The sequence below is a fragment of the Falco biarmicus genome, chromosome 11, assembly GCF_023638135.1.
Source record: "Falco biarmicus isolate bFalBia1 chromosome 11, bFalBia1.pri, whole genome shotgun sequence".
Taxonomy (NCBI): Eukaryota; Metazoa; Chordata; class Aves; order Falconiformes; family Falconidae; genus Falco; species Falco biarmicus.
In genome coordinates, this window is record NC_079298.1 from 37,889,835 (window position 1) to 37,906,712 (window position 16,878).

Genomic DNA, 16,878 nt, shown 5'->3' on the forward strand with positions numbered 1-16,878 from the left:
CTCATCTCTTTTACATTAAAATGGAAATTACTTGAAACAACAAAATAAGTCTTAGCTGATATAGACATGATATAGCACCCTGAAGATGAAGAATGAGAAAGATCATGTAGAGAAATTGAGTATTACTCATTGAGACTCCAATTTTGTGCATGTTATTATAAGCACATAACATAATGAGACAGAGGAAGTAGTGGAGTGTAATACTCCTGTTATTAAATGCTCCTATATAATGCTCCCATTCTTAAAACTAATGCTATACTACTTAAAAGATTAAGAGAGTTAAATAATCTTTAAATTATTCATTTGGAAACAATCACACACACACTTGTGTGTGTATGTATCTATAAAGGCATGTAAACAGTCCAAAAACATCAACTAGAGTAAGGTCTAGAACTTTCAGACAGATTCTTATGCATTTTTTGAATAAAACCACTAAAGCAAAAAGCAATACTGAACCACACACAAGGTACAGAATGCTATGTACCATTACTTCTCATCATACATTCACATCCCTACAAAGCAGAAGTTTTTTTAACTGCTTTTTCCCCAGTGTCACACGGGGGAGACCATATGACTACAGCAATTCAGAAATTGTATTACCCCAAATTCCTGTAGTTATTTGATAGCCAGTTGAACGTTATTCCAACAGAAATTACTCTGAAATTAACACCAAAACATCTTTTTCAGCCACCTGATATGTTAAGACAGAGGAACAACTTCTTGCAGAGGGCCTGGAATTGTTTTCACTTTCTATTTTAAGGCATTTAGGAAGTTCACCACAGAATTTAGTATCTTTTTTAACAAGGAGAAACTGTACACTGGGCAATATTAATAGAGTTGCTTTATCGCCTGACCAAAGTGAAAAACATTCAAAGTCATTAAAAATAACCAGCACCTCCCCGCCCTTCCAAAAAAAACAATGCTCCATCAATCAAAAGTAAAATAAACCACTGAATGTCAATAAAGAAACCTGCAATTACATTCTCAATTACATTGGGAAACCAAGAAACAAAGTTGCAAAGTACTTGCTCTGAACACACAAAGTTCCATTACCTCTTTCAAAACCTTCATAATAACAGGGAGTAGGAAGGCTGCAGTTTTTCCAGAGCCTGTGTCTGCACTAGCCACAATATCCCTCCCTAATAGTCCAACTGGGATCATTTGCATTTGGATGGGAGTTGGGACTTCATAGCCAGAATTCTTTAAATTATGGTTTAAAGTTTCAGGAAAACCACAGTGTTCAAACTCTATAATAGGTCTTGGAACCTGCTGGCCCTGGACAGCAATACCTAGCTGCAGTTTAAGGTTCTCAATCTGCTCATCTTGTAAACCTAGAATAAAGGAATGATCTTTGTAGAAATAAGGTGTATTAAGCAGGTGAGTTTCTGCTTGAGATTCTGCTCTTGTGAATTGATCAGATTTTAGATTTTTTTCCTTCGCTTGAGTTTGTAGAAGGTGTTTGGCTTTACATTCCAAGCTACAAACATCTTTATCTGTTTTATCACAGATATACTCTCCATAGCGACAACACACAACACATACAGGTTCTCCAGGTTCTGCCCAACGCTGAGATTTGCTGAAGGATTTTATGGGTTCTTCTGAAGAGCAATCTTCATCAGTATTTCGGCTGCCCTCTCCCAGAGTTGTACTACCAACACTAAGGTCTCCAGCTTCAGGTTCTGTGTGCTCTTGTACAACCTCATGCAAACTGCATCTTGAAGCAGAAGTTTCTGTTCTAGCTGACCTACAGTCTTGGAATTCATTAGTGTCCTCTAGCAAAGATCCTCCAGAAGACAATTTAGTTTTCTTCACCGTACAACTTTTGTCCTCGTGAGCAGTCCTCTTGACTTTAACAGATCTTGGTAAAAACATGCTTCGGTACACTAGGAAGAAAATTGTTACAGTCGTTAGAAACTACTGCCATTGAGAAAGGTACGTTTTCCTGTTACCACAAAAAAACCTGAAGTCTAGGAAATATATTTGCAAACCTAGAAACCAACCCATAATCCCTGAAAAGGTCTAAAAACTGCCTTGTTTGAAAATTACCTTGGACTTAATGTTGATGCAATGCAAAGCAACACTTGAAAATAACAGTGGAAGCTTAGAACATCACAGAGAGATCCACCCACAGTTAGTTTTCAGTATTAGACACCTGTAGTTGCATAAACCCATTGATTTTCACTATCTGTCTAGAAATTTATCCATTTTGAAAGTCACATCATATTTAAATTCTTGGGAAGTTTAGCAGTTTCTAAGATGAGATAAAGAAGCAAAATATGCATTCTTCTAAGCTATGAAAAACCAACCAAACAAAATAATCGATTTTGAAGAGGATGTCAAATTTAGTGCAGGACCCATCCAAGACCTCCTTTGCAAAGTCCACTCAAACTAAAAAGGCTGTAAACAGCAATGTCTGGTCAGGGTGCAGAAGAGCTGGCCTACACGACCAATTTACCAAATCTCTACAGTAAAACAGAAAGCTGAATTAAGCGTGTAAATAGCCATAAATTTTATATTCGGAAACTTTCAGTAACTGACTCTGAAAGCCTCAGAGGTTCTCACCAAATGTTTGCTACGGTACAACCGGTAAACAAAGTACACACAATCCTGTAGTTTTATTTTGCGTTAATCGTACTCTGCGTGCCAGCCGGTGTCAGCCTCTCTCCAAGCGCGGTTCCCGGGCGTGCAAAGCCGGTTGCCTTAGCAGCGCGCCCCGCCCGCCCCGGCGCGGCCCCGAGAGATGGCGGCGCCTCTCGCGGCCGGCGCCCGGGACGGAGCGCCACGACCTGCCCGCGACAAACCCTCCAGACACGCCGCCGGGGTGAGGGGCACACGCCGCGCCCACGCGTGCCGGCCTGACGAAGCAGCCCGTACGGACCGAGCCGCCGCCTGCCCAGCCCTCCTCCCCGGCTACCGCCTCCCGGCCCACGCCAGACCGGCTCGGCGCGGAGCCGTTTCTACGCGACGGCCTCCCCCGCCGCCCTGCCCGCACCCCCGCCCCACCGCTGCGAGGCGGAGCCCTGCCCCCACCTCCTGCTCACCGGCGGCGGAGGGACGTCGCCTCACGTACTGCTACCGGCCGGCCGTCAGCCCCGCCGCCTGGCCTCACAAAATGGCGGTGGCCTTCCACGGGCAGCGCAGGCGGAAGCCGGGTCGGCAGGCGGGGAGCGGGACAAGGGCGGGGGCTCCCGGCCGCACGGGGGCGAGCGCCGCTGGCACAAGGGGAAATACATACATGAAAAAGAAAAAGGGAAAACGTAGGTATCTATAGTGAAAAATGAGAAAGAATCTGAACACCAGGATGTTCGTTAAATCCTCACAGTCACCAACCGGTGCCTCGGGGGAAGGCGCAGACGCCGCAAATACGCCGAGCTGGGGCACAACAGGAGGAGCCCAAGGCGAACCAAATGCTCAATGAGCCGGACAGAGCACTTCTGAACTGTGTGTGACCTGTCCTAACTAGCACGGTGAAAGACCCGCCCTCGAGCAAAGAAAGCCCCCTCCGCACAGAGGATGTCGGTGGATAAAAAAAGCACGCTGTACCTTTAAATGGAGAGGAGGCTCGTACAAACGAGCGACAACCGTGCCTACACGTCGTTGTAAGCGGCCGTTCAAACCCCTCCCCCCCGTGCAGAGGCGTGCGGGGGGTCACCGGCCCGCCCCCCGCGGGAGGCGGCTCCGCCCAGCGCGGAATGGGCCCGCAGGGTGCGGGCGCGGCTGCGGGGGGCTGGCCCAGCGCTCCTCTGCTTGCGGCCCGAGCTGCCAGACGCTACAAACACACCGGTGTTTGCACACACGAGAAAAATGTTATTGGTGCACGTGGTGGAGGGGCAAGGTGTGGCTGATAAGAGCCCAGCGCATGCCTTGAGCCACTTAAAACACTTGCAGGGGCAGGAGAGGGCCGTTCGTATACTGCAAACTGAACAAGCTATTTTTATTATTTTTGATAATAAATAAGCATACCTTATTTATGCCACAATGCACGAGAACACCGTAATTCATCATGTTTCACTGCATGGCAGAAGAGACTTTCAGACTTAACTTCGGCCAGTGCTCTGCAAGACAGCCTAGGTGCAACCACCACCCCAGGTAAACCAGTTCATGGAAGGGTACAGCCTGGGTGTACAGCCACTGATAAGTCCGACAGTTTTTAGCTGCTTGGCCATTGTGAACTGGGCAGTCACTGGTACTCCCTTTCTTTCCAAGGCCTCACATCACCAAGAGGACAGTCAATCTCTCCCAGATACTCCCTTGCAAAATGAGGACCCTGATGTGGTGTCACTGTGTCTGTATCATTTGCAGGAGGTCCTGGTTTTGAGCACAAGTAGGAAAACCAGAGTATTCCCAACACAGAAGCATACCCCACGGCTATAAGTGATTTGATGCATGGGAAGGACACTTTGCTGGGAGCTATCTGGGCTGATGTACTCCCAGGCACTCCAGATACTCCAGAACAGATTGTACCTCTTCCTCCAACACTGATCTCATTAGCCTGAAAGCATCCACACTGATGGGGAGTTCCATTTCCTTTCTGGCTGATTACTTTTGTTGGTCACCACCACCATTTCCTGCTAAAAGGGAAAATCCATAAATACTAGCAGCCCCTTTGGAAATAGTTTCAGAGAAGCCAGCAGGAACAGGATTAAAAGACACACAAAACTGGGGGCTTTCAAGCAGCTGGCCATGGTAGCTTTCTGTAAAATCGTCGTGGTTTAACCCAGGCCAGCAACCCAGCACCACACAGCTGCTTGCTCACTCCCCCTCACCCTGAGGGATGGGGAGAATCGGAATGGAATGTAAAACTCAAACGTTGAGATAAGAACAATTTAATAGGTAAAGCAAAAGCCTTGCACACAAGGAAAGAAAAGCAAGGGAATTCATTCACCACTTCCCATCGGCGGGCAGGCGTTCAGCCATCCCCAGGAAAGCAGCGCTCCATCACTCGTAATGGTCACTTGGGAAGACAAATGCCATAATGCCAAGTGTCACCCCCTTCCTTTTTCTTACCCCAGTTTATACACTCAGCATGACGCCATATGGTATGGAATACCTCTTTGACTAGCTTGGGTCACCTGTCCTGGCTGTGTTCCCTCCCAGTTTCCCGTGCCCCCTCCCCGCCCTCTCACTGGCAGGGCTCAAGGAACTAAAAAGTCCTTGGTTTAGTATAAACATCACCCAGCAACAACTAAAAAAAAAATCAGTGTCCTATGACACTGTTCTCACATCACAGCCAAAACACAGCACTGTACTAACTACTAACAAGCAAATTAACTCTATCCCAGCTGAAACCCGGACAGACATTCAAGTCCAGTCATACTTGAAACATGGTCTATCTTAAAAGTATGCTGGATTTATCTGTAGTAGATTACTGCAGCAGGAAGACTAAATTAGTGCAAACAGGGGGGTTTGGACTGTGTGGGATTTTTAATTAACTGGTACAATCGGAAGAAACTACTGAGCTTCTGGAAAGATTAAGTGGGCATTTCTAGACCTGAAAAGCTGTTGGGCACCTTTCACCCATGCTCCAGACATTCCTCATTCTCTGTGAAAACCCTCACCTTTCCCTGATTCAGCCTCTCTCGTTCCCCTTTGTTTGCACTGAGTTTCTTTTCTTCATTTTCCCTCTCAGAGAGTTTCTAACATAGGCTAATTTCCTTTTCTTTCATTTTTACAAGGTCATTTCCTGGAATTCAAAACATCATTTGCTAAATAAAGACCAGTATTTCAACGATATTCCATATGATAGGAGATGCTTCATACTCTATGAAGTACATACATATAGGAAGTTTGCATTTTGGTGTATCAGCTTTTTCTACTTTTTGCTAACAGTAGGTTTCTGTGACAGAAGTATTAATCTAATGGAAACAACTGAATCTAAAGAAGTTTAGTACCTTTCTGTGATGGTAAGAACACTGTTGTTTTGTTGAAAGCTACCGTTCTGCCCTCACCTGCTGTGAGAGAAGAGTTTGCACACTTCGATTACACAGATACATTGAAGCTCTTGAGATTCAGTAATACTGTCCATACTGTAATACAATTACTTAGCATTTTTCTTCATAGTACATATTCCTGCTGTTCTAAGCTGCAAAGTGCAGAAGTCTAGAATGTGCATTTCTGTGGAAGGAATAATGTAGGCAGTGGGTGTATTCCATGATTCACTTATGGATGCATGACTTTCAATTTTTGTTCTACCCTGTATCTGCTTCATGAGAACACTATTTTGTTAGTAATGAACACTATTTAATTAGGTACCGAATTATTCTTTACAATCACTTTGAAGATACACATGTTGCATTTTCTAAGATCATTATTATAGAAAAATTTATTATAAATGCAACACAAATTTACATTCTCCAAACAGAAAACCAGGCTCTACTGCTGTTTCTAATACACACTAATAGCTTCCTTTTCTTTAGCATATAATAGTCTTACAGAAGATGAACTCAGACTTCATCACAGCCGTTAATATTAAAGGAGGTCACAGATTATTCAAGATGGCTAAAGACTAAAAGAAACCAAGTATCACTCTGCAGGATTATGTTATCAATAAAAAAACAGCAGCCTCCCTCTCATTACATCATCAATTATCTAGGAATCCTTAAAGAGTTATTCAATAAGGACAACTGTTAATACCTGATAAAAAGACCCCTGTGATTATGGAAAATGTCACTGATACAGAATACTCGACTTTCCAAAAGCTGTTAAGAGATTCCTCGCCAAAAGTTTTAAGGACACAAAAAAAATGCAGGGTAAGAGGAAACGGTCTTGCATGGACATGCCATTGATCAGAATACAGGGAAGAAAAAATCAGGGACTCACTAATAAGGGGTCCCACAGTGAAGGGAGGGAAGTCACCAGTGAATTCTGCAAAACTTGGTACCATTTTGTAGATTGATATAGCAACCTAAAGACCAAGAAAGCAAGAAAGTTTGCTGGCAATCTCCTCTGAGATATTTAATGCTAAAGGTCCAACAGAAGAGCTTTACAAGAGCCTTAGAAGATTTGGTTATGCTGACAGGTAAAAATCAGACAGACAAATACAAACCTAGGTAGTCAGATACCTTAATGCTGAATGTCAGAATGGTAGCCTGTGAATTGGCCATTACTATTCAGAAACAAAATCTGAGGATTAAGAGGAATAACTGTTAAAACATCAGTTCAGCATCTAACAGCAGTCAGAAAAACAGTTCCATGGTAGGAAATACTAGGAAAGGTAAAGATAACTTTACGATATAAACTGACAATGCACCTATAGAAACGCTCCTTGTAATTGGAGTTTCCCCATCACTCACTCCCCTTATCTGAGGAAGATCTACAGAAGAACTTGAAATTAAGTTTTGGAAAAGGAGTGCATGGACATTCAGAGCCATGGAAGGACTTCCATGCAAGACAACTACATAAACTTTTCAACCTGAAGATACGACTGAGGAACAGATACAGTACATCTACTGTACTTTGAATGGTTCATAAAGGCTGGACAGCTATTGATAGTTTATTCTTAAAAAAAAAAATTGTAATATGAAATTGTAACATGCTTTATAGTAAGTGCTCACAACTAAAAAAAGAGTAGAAGTTTCTACATAATGTACTATGTTATTCATTATTTACCTGAGGAAGTTAATCAGCATAGACATACCAAAAACTCTTCTGGAACAGATACTGTGCTTTGTGAGCTTACTAAATAAATACTTTTTTTTTTTTCCTGGTATAAAGCATAAACATTCTAGTCCAGTCACCTTCCTAAGCATTTTTAGAATGCTGAAATATATAAGAGTAATAGATAGCCTTGGTGAATTTAATTCCTATTCTCTCAGCTCTTGATATTGCTAGTCAGATCTGAGGCAAATGACATTTTAATAAGATTTCTGAACTTCAAGTTTTGTACCTTTAGAGTTCACCAAATTGGACAAAATGTCCCCAGACAAGATGTTCTCAGATATCCTACAATGGTTTTGTCTTGGTAGTCTTCCTTCCAAAAATGAGTTAGTTCAAGCACTGGCTGAATGAATTTGGGTTTCAGTCCTGTTAGAAAACCATGAACGATTAGGACAGTAATTTTTGCACAATATGGACAATTTATCTGGGAATGTCATCACAGGAAATCTTAAGGTTTCCAGGTAGTGTAAAAAAAAACCCACCAAAAACCAAACCACACCAACAACCATCTCTATTTTATAGAGATTGTTATTTAATTTAGTGGGTAAAACAGCAAGAGTTTACAATTTTCTCATCTTGTCTATGCTGCACGTGTTCCAGTACAATAGCTGCCTAGGAAAGTATCACAGTGTCATTAGAAACCCTTGATCAAATATAATCCATATATAATAAATACACCTCTTCAGAGTAATTTCGAAAAACATTTAGGAACTACACAAATGGAACAATGCACAAACCCACATGTACAAAAGGACTAATACATACTGATACAGATTTACTACATAGCTATACAGCAACTGAATATTTCAGCTTTATGCAAATTTCTGTTAGAATTACAAAGATAGTAACTTGGTTAAAAGTAAAAATAAATAATTAAAACAATAATTCAAGCACAAATTATTAATACAACGGTATCCCACTTTTTGGTCTATTTTAAATTACATCAAGAAGATTTTTCCATATTTCCTCATGGTTTCTGCATCAAATATACAGAAAGCAAGCATGGCATCTTGGATTCCTGCGCTCAATTTAAAAACAGGTGCTTTGTCTTATAACATCACACAGCCATTCTTTAGAAGCATGAACCAACCTTTCCTATCACCATGCAAATAATAAATAATTCAGTAAAACAAGACTGGATTAAAGCAGGAGACTGAAATCCCTCTACTCCCAGACACACTAAATCCATAAGAAACAGGCATTCTGCACAGTAATTCAGAGTCAGTATCACAAGCATTTCAAAGAGCTGCTCGACTGTAGCATATGCCTCAGCTGTCCACATCGATACCTCCCAGAGTCACCCTGTTAATTAAAACCTGTACCGGAACACAACCTGTAGGCACCTCTCCATGAATCTGTCAAGCAAGATGTTCTCAAGTTCCACACAGTGACTTGATTAACAGATAAATACGTCCCAAAGAGTAAGTGTCCAAAACATGTTAATAAAGTGCACTTTAAGTTTCCTTTATAGCCAACACTATCCTCATGCGATGTCTGAATTTTCTTCTTAAGAGTGAGCTCCCAGTGCATGCAAAACTAAGAGTCCAAACAGCCCCTAATGCATCACCCCCTCAAGTGGCAAGCATTAGTACTGACAAACCTGAAAACTAAAACATGCCTTGAGATAGTATCTCATCAAAAGCAAGTTTTGGTTTTTCTTTATCCTGTTAATGATTTTAAATATCTCAATATATATTCTACGTATTGTTCTACACCAAGGAATTCAAGTGCCTAAATGTTGGTTTTTTGATGTTGTAATGGATTAAGATCATGAAGTTTGTGAAGATGTCACTTAAAGAATACCAATTATTCCCTGAAATTGTTTATTTTTTTTTTAAGAGTGCCACAATAGGTATCACTGTAGTTAAAACAACATCCACTGCTTGGGTGAAAGGGAGGGGGAACGTCTTTTCCTTCAGAAGGCGTGGAAGTCAAAGCATGTTTACTTGGGGACTGGCACCTATGCCTGCTCTACCTTATGCTATGAAACCAAATATTTTCCTATTTTTTAATGTTTTGGCACTTTGGAGCCACTCAGCAGTCTTGTAGGTAGGTAGTCAACAGCAGCTCTAACCCAAAGCATACTTAATGAATAGTTCTTTGACTGATGGAAGCAGTGAGTCAATGACTCCTCTGGTTTCTGAATTACACTTTTAAAGGAATCACACAGAAAAATCAAGATAATCTAAAACCAAATAACGCTGGCTAACCATTAACTAGTCAAGTCTGCTAATATTCATTCAAAATGTCCTGATTTAGTACAGATATTGCATGCAATATACTTATTCTGAAGTATAGTTTTTCTGATATTGCTTAATCGAAAACAGGCAACTCCTAAGCTTTTTCGAAGAAAATAATCAGTAGAAGTCTTGGACTAATATTTTCAGGCTTCCTGAGCATTCTCTTTGTTTGAACAACCCCACTGTAAGGAAATACTGGCCTATATTAGCCTCTGCAGAAAACTGTGGTAAAATTGGAATTAAAAAAATTAAAAAATAAAAAATAAATTAAGAAACTAATTAAATCTGAATTCTTATAGCATATTAAAGAGGTGTTGGTTGGTTTTTTTTTTTTAAAAAAGTAAAACAAACAGCAGTCTTGCCCTGAAGCTCTAGCATTAAATGCCACTAGTCCATAGGGTAATAACTATACAGGGCAAATCATGCAAAATTTACCAACATAATTAACATGTGTTATTATATGCTCAAATTCTGCATATAATACTTACTTTCAGAATCAATGGACTCTCTGATTTACTATCACCATAGCCTCAGCACAGCTGTAAAAGCTACAGTGAATAAAATTACCAACTTCTTTGTACAAGACAGAGTAGCTTTTTCCAATTAAAAGGAATGATTTTATGGTATGAGAATCATTTAAACCAGCTTACAAATCTGTTAGGTTTCTGAGACTTACAGAACAAGGATGTGATCAAAAGACTGCAAAGACAATTGCAAATTTCCAGGGACTTCAGTAAGCAATAAACTGGAACCCAGATTCTTAAAGAATTCAGGTGGAAATTAACATGATTAAAGAAATCTTGAAATACAGCTTAATTAGAGGTGCAGACTTCAGAATTAAAAGTTCTCTCCCTTCATTTTAATCTATTTTTTTTCCTGACAAGATATAAACCACTGTATTTGAAAGCTGCTTACCAGTTTGTCATTTAGATTTATGTTCCAATTAATAATGCTGTTTGGAGGCATATGAGATTCTCATATATTCTAAAAACAAGGTAACGCTCCTGCAACATGCACTTACTGAAATTAAACCCCATTTTCCATGCCCTCTGGGGTCCCAGAGAAAAGGATAGGAGAGGAAGAAAAGAAAATCCACAAGAGACAACAGCAATTATTTAAGTTCCAGCTTGCCAGATGACCTGTGTTCGATGTGTATTACCACCTGCCCCCTCAATAAACTCTCTCCAATCATGTCACTTCTTAAGGGATGAAGACCTTTCTAATTAATCAGCAAGTATGACAAAAGTAACAGTTTATGCTCTGGTACATTGAATTTGTATTACAGGGAGACAAGTGGAAGAAGCACAGTTATAATCGATTAATGTGACAGACCAAAGGACAAGTTTACAACATAGGCCTTTTGATTAAATGGATAATAATTTCCCTTTCTACCTCTAAAGCTTCTACCAACATTGCTAGTTTTGAAAGCAAAACCCCCTGTACTAAGAATGGTCTGGAAAACATGCAAATGAGCTGCTAGAAACTAGACTTTTCACCAGTTGTCTTGTTAAAAATCTATGCCAATACTAATAATTGGGTTTAACCCTCAGACTTCCCTACACTACATTTGGTCCCTATTCTGTCTTTGCATGAAGTCTTAAATTGACCTAGTTGAATTCCTCACACAAAAATTATTAAAGAACATGGAAAAGCTATAACTGCATCTACAAAAAGCCAACTCACTGCTGCCAAAGTAGAAGCCAAATTCAGGATGTCCCCACTAGTGACTGACAGCTGACTATTGCCTTTGGAAGACATTGGCAGCTGTTACAAAACAGATGATCCTTGCAGCTCCTGTACTTTCCGCTAGTAGCGGGCTTGGTGGCCACACAGCTCCAGGGTTCAGGTCTCAAAAGCTTCCTTTATATCAGACTTCACCACTGCTCTAAGTGGCTGTGACTGTCGGGCTCTACCCTATGATTTTTAAATTTCTCAGACGTTACTCTTAGTGTACAGAGTATTCAATGCAGCCTTAATAGTTTAGTTAAAAACACACACCTTGTGGGTATTTTTTCCACTGACTTGTACTACAGGTCTCAAATATTAATTCTGCAGACCTGTGGTGTACCTGGCATTAATTGCACTAGTACAGATCTTTGTCATGTGCTGAAAAAGACATTGTACGTGACTGCTAAGCAAAACAGAGGATAAAAGAATTGTGACTTTGTTTACCAAACAATGTTACACCTTCAGCTAAAATTCTTTCCAGAAGGACTGTAATGCAATATAAATACCTGGTTACCAAGTAGACCACTTGCCCATGACTTCTTTAACAGAGAAGTATATCAGATGTTTTTTATTTCAAAAGTCAAAAAAATTTTTACTTTTTCTTACCTCCACAATGTGTGTATCAACATCACTGTTCCTTTCCTAGATGTTTTATTTCCCTACTTACTCTTTTCTATGCATAAAAGAAGTGAAAAGATTGTTAACATTTGCTATGGTTAATGCTCTTTTTTTATAATTTCCTTTTCATAAACTACAAAACCCATAAAACTGGGAAGCTGCAAATGCGGGGCTAAAGTCTCTTACCAGTTCTTCCCTACTAAAAAACGTATAGCCATTTGCAACAGCTGAAAGTATTTTTCTATCTGGGAGGCCATGGTTTTCATTAGCTCTAGGAAATAACAGGGTGGTAAAGAACCAATCTGGATCTGGTCTTAGCATGACTGTATTTCTGTCCCATTATCTGCAATACACAATATACTTTTATGCTTGCTGCACTAGTAAGGACAACACCTAAATAAGGGTAAAACCTGTCAACAGAAAGCTACCACGCTGAAACTTGAAATGGAACAATAATTATGTACTGGACAAATGGTTTGCATCTCATGATACCGTTAGCCTCAGAAGTGATTCACTGTGTCATTTTACTATGATTTCAAGTACTGCTTTACCCCTTTAATTCCTTAGAAAATAATTTTATAAACATTTATACATAAAAATGAACTGAAGTAGGCTCCTAGGTGGTAGAACTAAAAATGTATTTCAATACACCTAAACATGTCATGATCAAGTAATTACAGAATCAATACATTACTCAAATTTTAAGGAGTTAAAACACCTATGTAATCTGTAAGTGAAAACATACCTTAAAATCCCAGTAATTCCATTTGCTTATTTAATTATCTTGCTTCATCAATGAAAAGAATTTGCATTAATCTGATCATATATTTCAACTAAATTCATCCTCACACTTGGATATTCACTCATGGCATAGATGAACTGCCCTCCCAGGCAAGTACTACTGTACACATAAATGCATAATAGTCATCCCATGGGGACCAAAAAAACCCCAAGTTTAAGAATGACAAAGTAACAAGAATGAATAGCAGGTCTTGGCATTATTTGTGTCTTCTGGCATGAAGTCCCTAGTCTGTGAGGGGGTAAAAGACTTTAGGCTCTATCCCAGTCCGGGAATACCAAAGCCCCCAAAGACAGATTGGGTAAACTAGGAGGGGACCAAGTCTGTGTAAATCCAAAACTGACCTTACTCTAAGCCTTAGTAGTCCACCTCTGAATACTTACCATGTCAAAGCTTAGCACTACTTATAGGTTTCTCAGGTACATATAGTCTCAGCTTATATACTTCTGAGAAACCCAGTTCAGACAAAATGACTGAGCTCCTAGTTCAATTCCAGCTAAATCAGCCCTTCCTGGTACTAGTATATCAATTAAAAATATCCTCCCAAATCCAAACCTAAGAAGCAGAAATGATTCATCTGAAAACAGCTCCCACTCCATCCCCCCATACAAATCCAGCCAACCTCTCACCTACCTAAAATGGGATTCTCATACATGGCTTGGCTCCTCCGATCAGTCAGTGAATGGCACTGGACCAAACACTGGATATTGTATGGATTTGTCCCATAAATGTTGTTCTTATAAAGCTCTGTAAGGAAGCATACTATTAGATATGAAAACATAAAACTGAAGTACTTGTCTTAAGGTATACATCTAAAACTCTGTATGTGTAATTAAGTTTTCTTGCATAAGAGAGAATGTTTTGTTTTCTCTTTTAAGCTAGTCATGCTAGCAAAAACAGTCAAGGTGTGATAAAACTGAGGACTTGAAAGCACTAAGTAAGTGAAAACACTAATAAACACCAATTAGATGAGACTAGGTATTCAAGATAACCAAAAGAGATAAGAATACATCCCAATGTTCAAAACACATATATCCTTTAACTTTCTTGAGCTTTTGCTTCTGTGAATCACTTGCAGCATTTATCAGTTAGTTGTTAAAAATACTAAGCAAACAAAACTCCAATTCTCATGACATGGTGGTGAGAACTTGTCCATCTGTGGTTTAACTGCATGCTTCAAGACTACAGACTGCTGAAGTTAGAGTTACAGATTTGTCCTTCTGAAATTCAGTTAGTTTCCTAAACTTTGTTTGCTCTGAGAACATGCAGACAATGCATTAACTCAGACTGATAAAGCACAAAACTATTAAACAAGAAAGCAAGCCTCAAAAATGCAGCATCTCTCTCACTACTACCCTTGAATGACTGCTCCCTATGCTTTTTATTAGAAAGATTCAAAGATGCCAGTAACCTTACAGCTAGTGACTGTAATAACAGAGGGTAACAAGACAGAAATAATGAATGCCTCCTTGTTAAGCAGTTTTGTTTGTGCTGTTCCAAGAGAGATCTGCCAAGAACTTTCCATGCAAACCTTATTTTTCTGGGATTTGTAACTTGGCTGCAAAAAAAAATCCAGCATGATAGTGCCTGGTTCAAAAGATTTCAGATTAGAAGTTTTAAAACACATTTTCAAGTTTTGGAATAAATTAAATTTACACTAAATAAGGTAAACAATTTAGCACTTCATATATTTTTTAGCTGCTTTATAAAAAAAAACCCTCTGGTTAACAAGTCTGCACCCCAAATCATTATGTTTCTAACTCTTTGGTATTAAATAAGTCTGAAGTATTATAGTGTGAAAGGAGACTTGTGCTGTATTATCCAAGACTCCACTGTCGTGTATTTCTTTTTTAAGGAAGACTGTATGAAATGCATATGAAGCACTCATGGAATTCCATCTGCTAAACAATTCCGTTGATTAAATCTGTACTATTTCTTAATACAGCTCAGCTGACCTGGGTATAAGGCCAGATTGTGAAAAAATTGGCTAAGTTTAATACATCATTCTTACAAAGCACAAGCCTAAAATTTCCATGTCAAATTTGGTTGGGTTGTTCTTGTTTTGGTTTGTTTTTAACCAAACGATTTAAAGCTTTGAGCCATGCAAAAGTCCAGTTTCAGTGTCCCCGTTTTCTTTTTTGGACACGACCTATTAGGACAAGGTAATTCTGTACAGTTCCTTGCCAAAGCAATATTGTTTCCTGTGGCAACCAGCAAGACACATAGAAATTAGATTTCAGGCACAACAAAGATGGCAGCCCAAGCTAAGGAAACTCTCTCTCAGGCAACAGCCAGGTGTCAAAAAGCAAGAAGGGTACAATAGTTGCCTAAACTGTGAAAAAGTGGTGACTTAGATGTAAGTCTAAGAGGAAGAAACCTCCCAGCAATTCAAAACAAAACATGACAATCAAACTTATCAATAAATTCTAAAACTGTTCTGAATATATCTGGTGAGATCATTTCAAAGGAAACACTAGAAGGAACAGGGCCAGAAAATACAATGAGACAGAGTAGCTTAGAAATGTTTCTGCTTGTTTTCTTGACTAACTTGGGGGGTTCTGTCAGGAAAATTTGCCTAGAGCGAACTGTCTGCCAGAATATACCTACCTACCTTACAGTTCCACACAAGCTAATCCTAAACCAAGTAATTTAAATACTAAAATAACTAAGTAATTAAAACTAAGTAATCCTATGAAACAACAGTTCTTCTGAGATTATCTGTGATTCAGCCAAAAATGCTGAGTATATAAGGACTTTACCAATCTTGAGGAGTTTATATGAATTGGAGTAAGTCATCATACTCAGATTCTCAATCTGCTCAGCTCCAGGGTAAATTAAAGCTGCAGGAGAACAGCTGCCCCTGACATTACTGATGTAAACACTTGAAAAATAGAGTACTACTGCAGTATACAACCTGAACAAAGGTAAAACACCACTAGCCAGACAAGAGACAAGTAACAACAAAGAGCTCCTGCCAGATCAGTGGAACTTGGAGCAAAAAGGCTAGGCAGTGAAAAGGCTTCTGCATTACTGATACTGTCTGCAAGAAGCCACAAAGGTAGTCAGTGGTTACAAGAGGGTGTTGGCCCTGGGAAGCATGACCTGTCTTCCTTTAATGACTAAAGAGCCAGCAAAGGCACAGACACAGAGCATCTCCATGCATGTGGCTCTTAATCTTCTGTTGATACACAGGAAACCTGGTATCTAGCAGCAGTGAGGATATTACTGTGGTACTGGACTCTCTTAAATAATGAAATCAGAGCAATGTAATAGTATCAAAGCCTTTTTTATTACTGCTTTCCTAGTCTTGCAATATCTAAAACTTTATCATTCTGACCCTGACCTAACTCTGCATTTCCACTGTGATATCTTGGCCCCTGACTAGAGCATCTATAAACTACTACAGCATAAATAGCATTGATAATTGTTATTTTTTCATCTGTTTCTGCTGAAGTATCCCACATCCAGTGTTTCTCTTCACTCAAAGAAGTCAAACGGTATTTCTACCACTTAAGGCCCTGGTGGTAAAAGAGTGTGCACATGGCAGTGTGCCCTCTACCTTGGATACGCTTTCTTACTGAGCCACTTTTTGCTTCCCTACCTCTTCTGATGACTGTGGCTTAACGCTTTTCCCACTTCTGAAAGAGCATATTACCAACTGGGACAGAGACTCTGAGGTACTCTGTTTCAACAGTTAGCCTATGCATAGCAAAATACACAAATTAACAAACTGGATTTACATCAACACAGTTCATTGCCATGAAATCTGTTCTGTTATCCTACATTCTCCAATCAGGCAATTGCCTCATTTCTGTTAAGAACACATACAAAAGGAGG

General features: G+C 39.8%; 1 protein-coding gene across 7 annotated transcripts in view; it reads right to left on the reverse strand.

The window, feature by feature from the left end:
* DDX59 (DEAD-box helicase 59) overlaps window positions 1-16,878 on the reverse strand; it is a 30,189-nt gene that overhangs the window by 6,303 nt on the left and 7,008 nt on the right. The window contains exons 2-3 of one of the 7 annotated variants that reach the window (XM_056355938.1): window positions 13,675-13,788; window positions 1,054-1,883 (exon numbers count right to left, since the gene is read on the reverse strand). In XM_056355938.1, the coding sequence (XP_056211913.1) occupies window positions 1,054-1,883; window positions 13,675-13,696 (852 nt within the window). In that variant the 5' untranslated portion in view covers window positions 13,697-13,788. Of the gene's footprint in view, window positions 1-1,053; window positions 1,884-3,030; window positions 3,442-3,543; window positions 3,661-13,674; window positions 13,789-16,878 lie in introns of those variants that run through there. The other 6 variants (XM_056355939.1, XM_056355935.1, XM_056355934.1 and 3 more) reach the window with 6 other exon arrangements.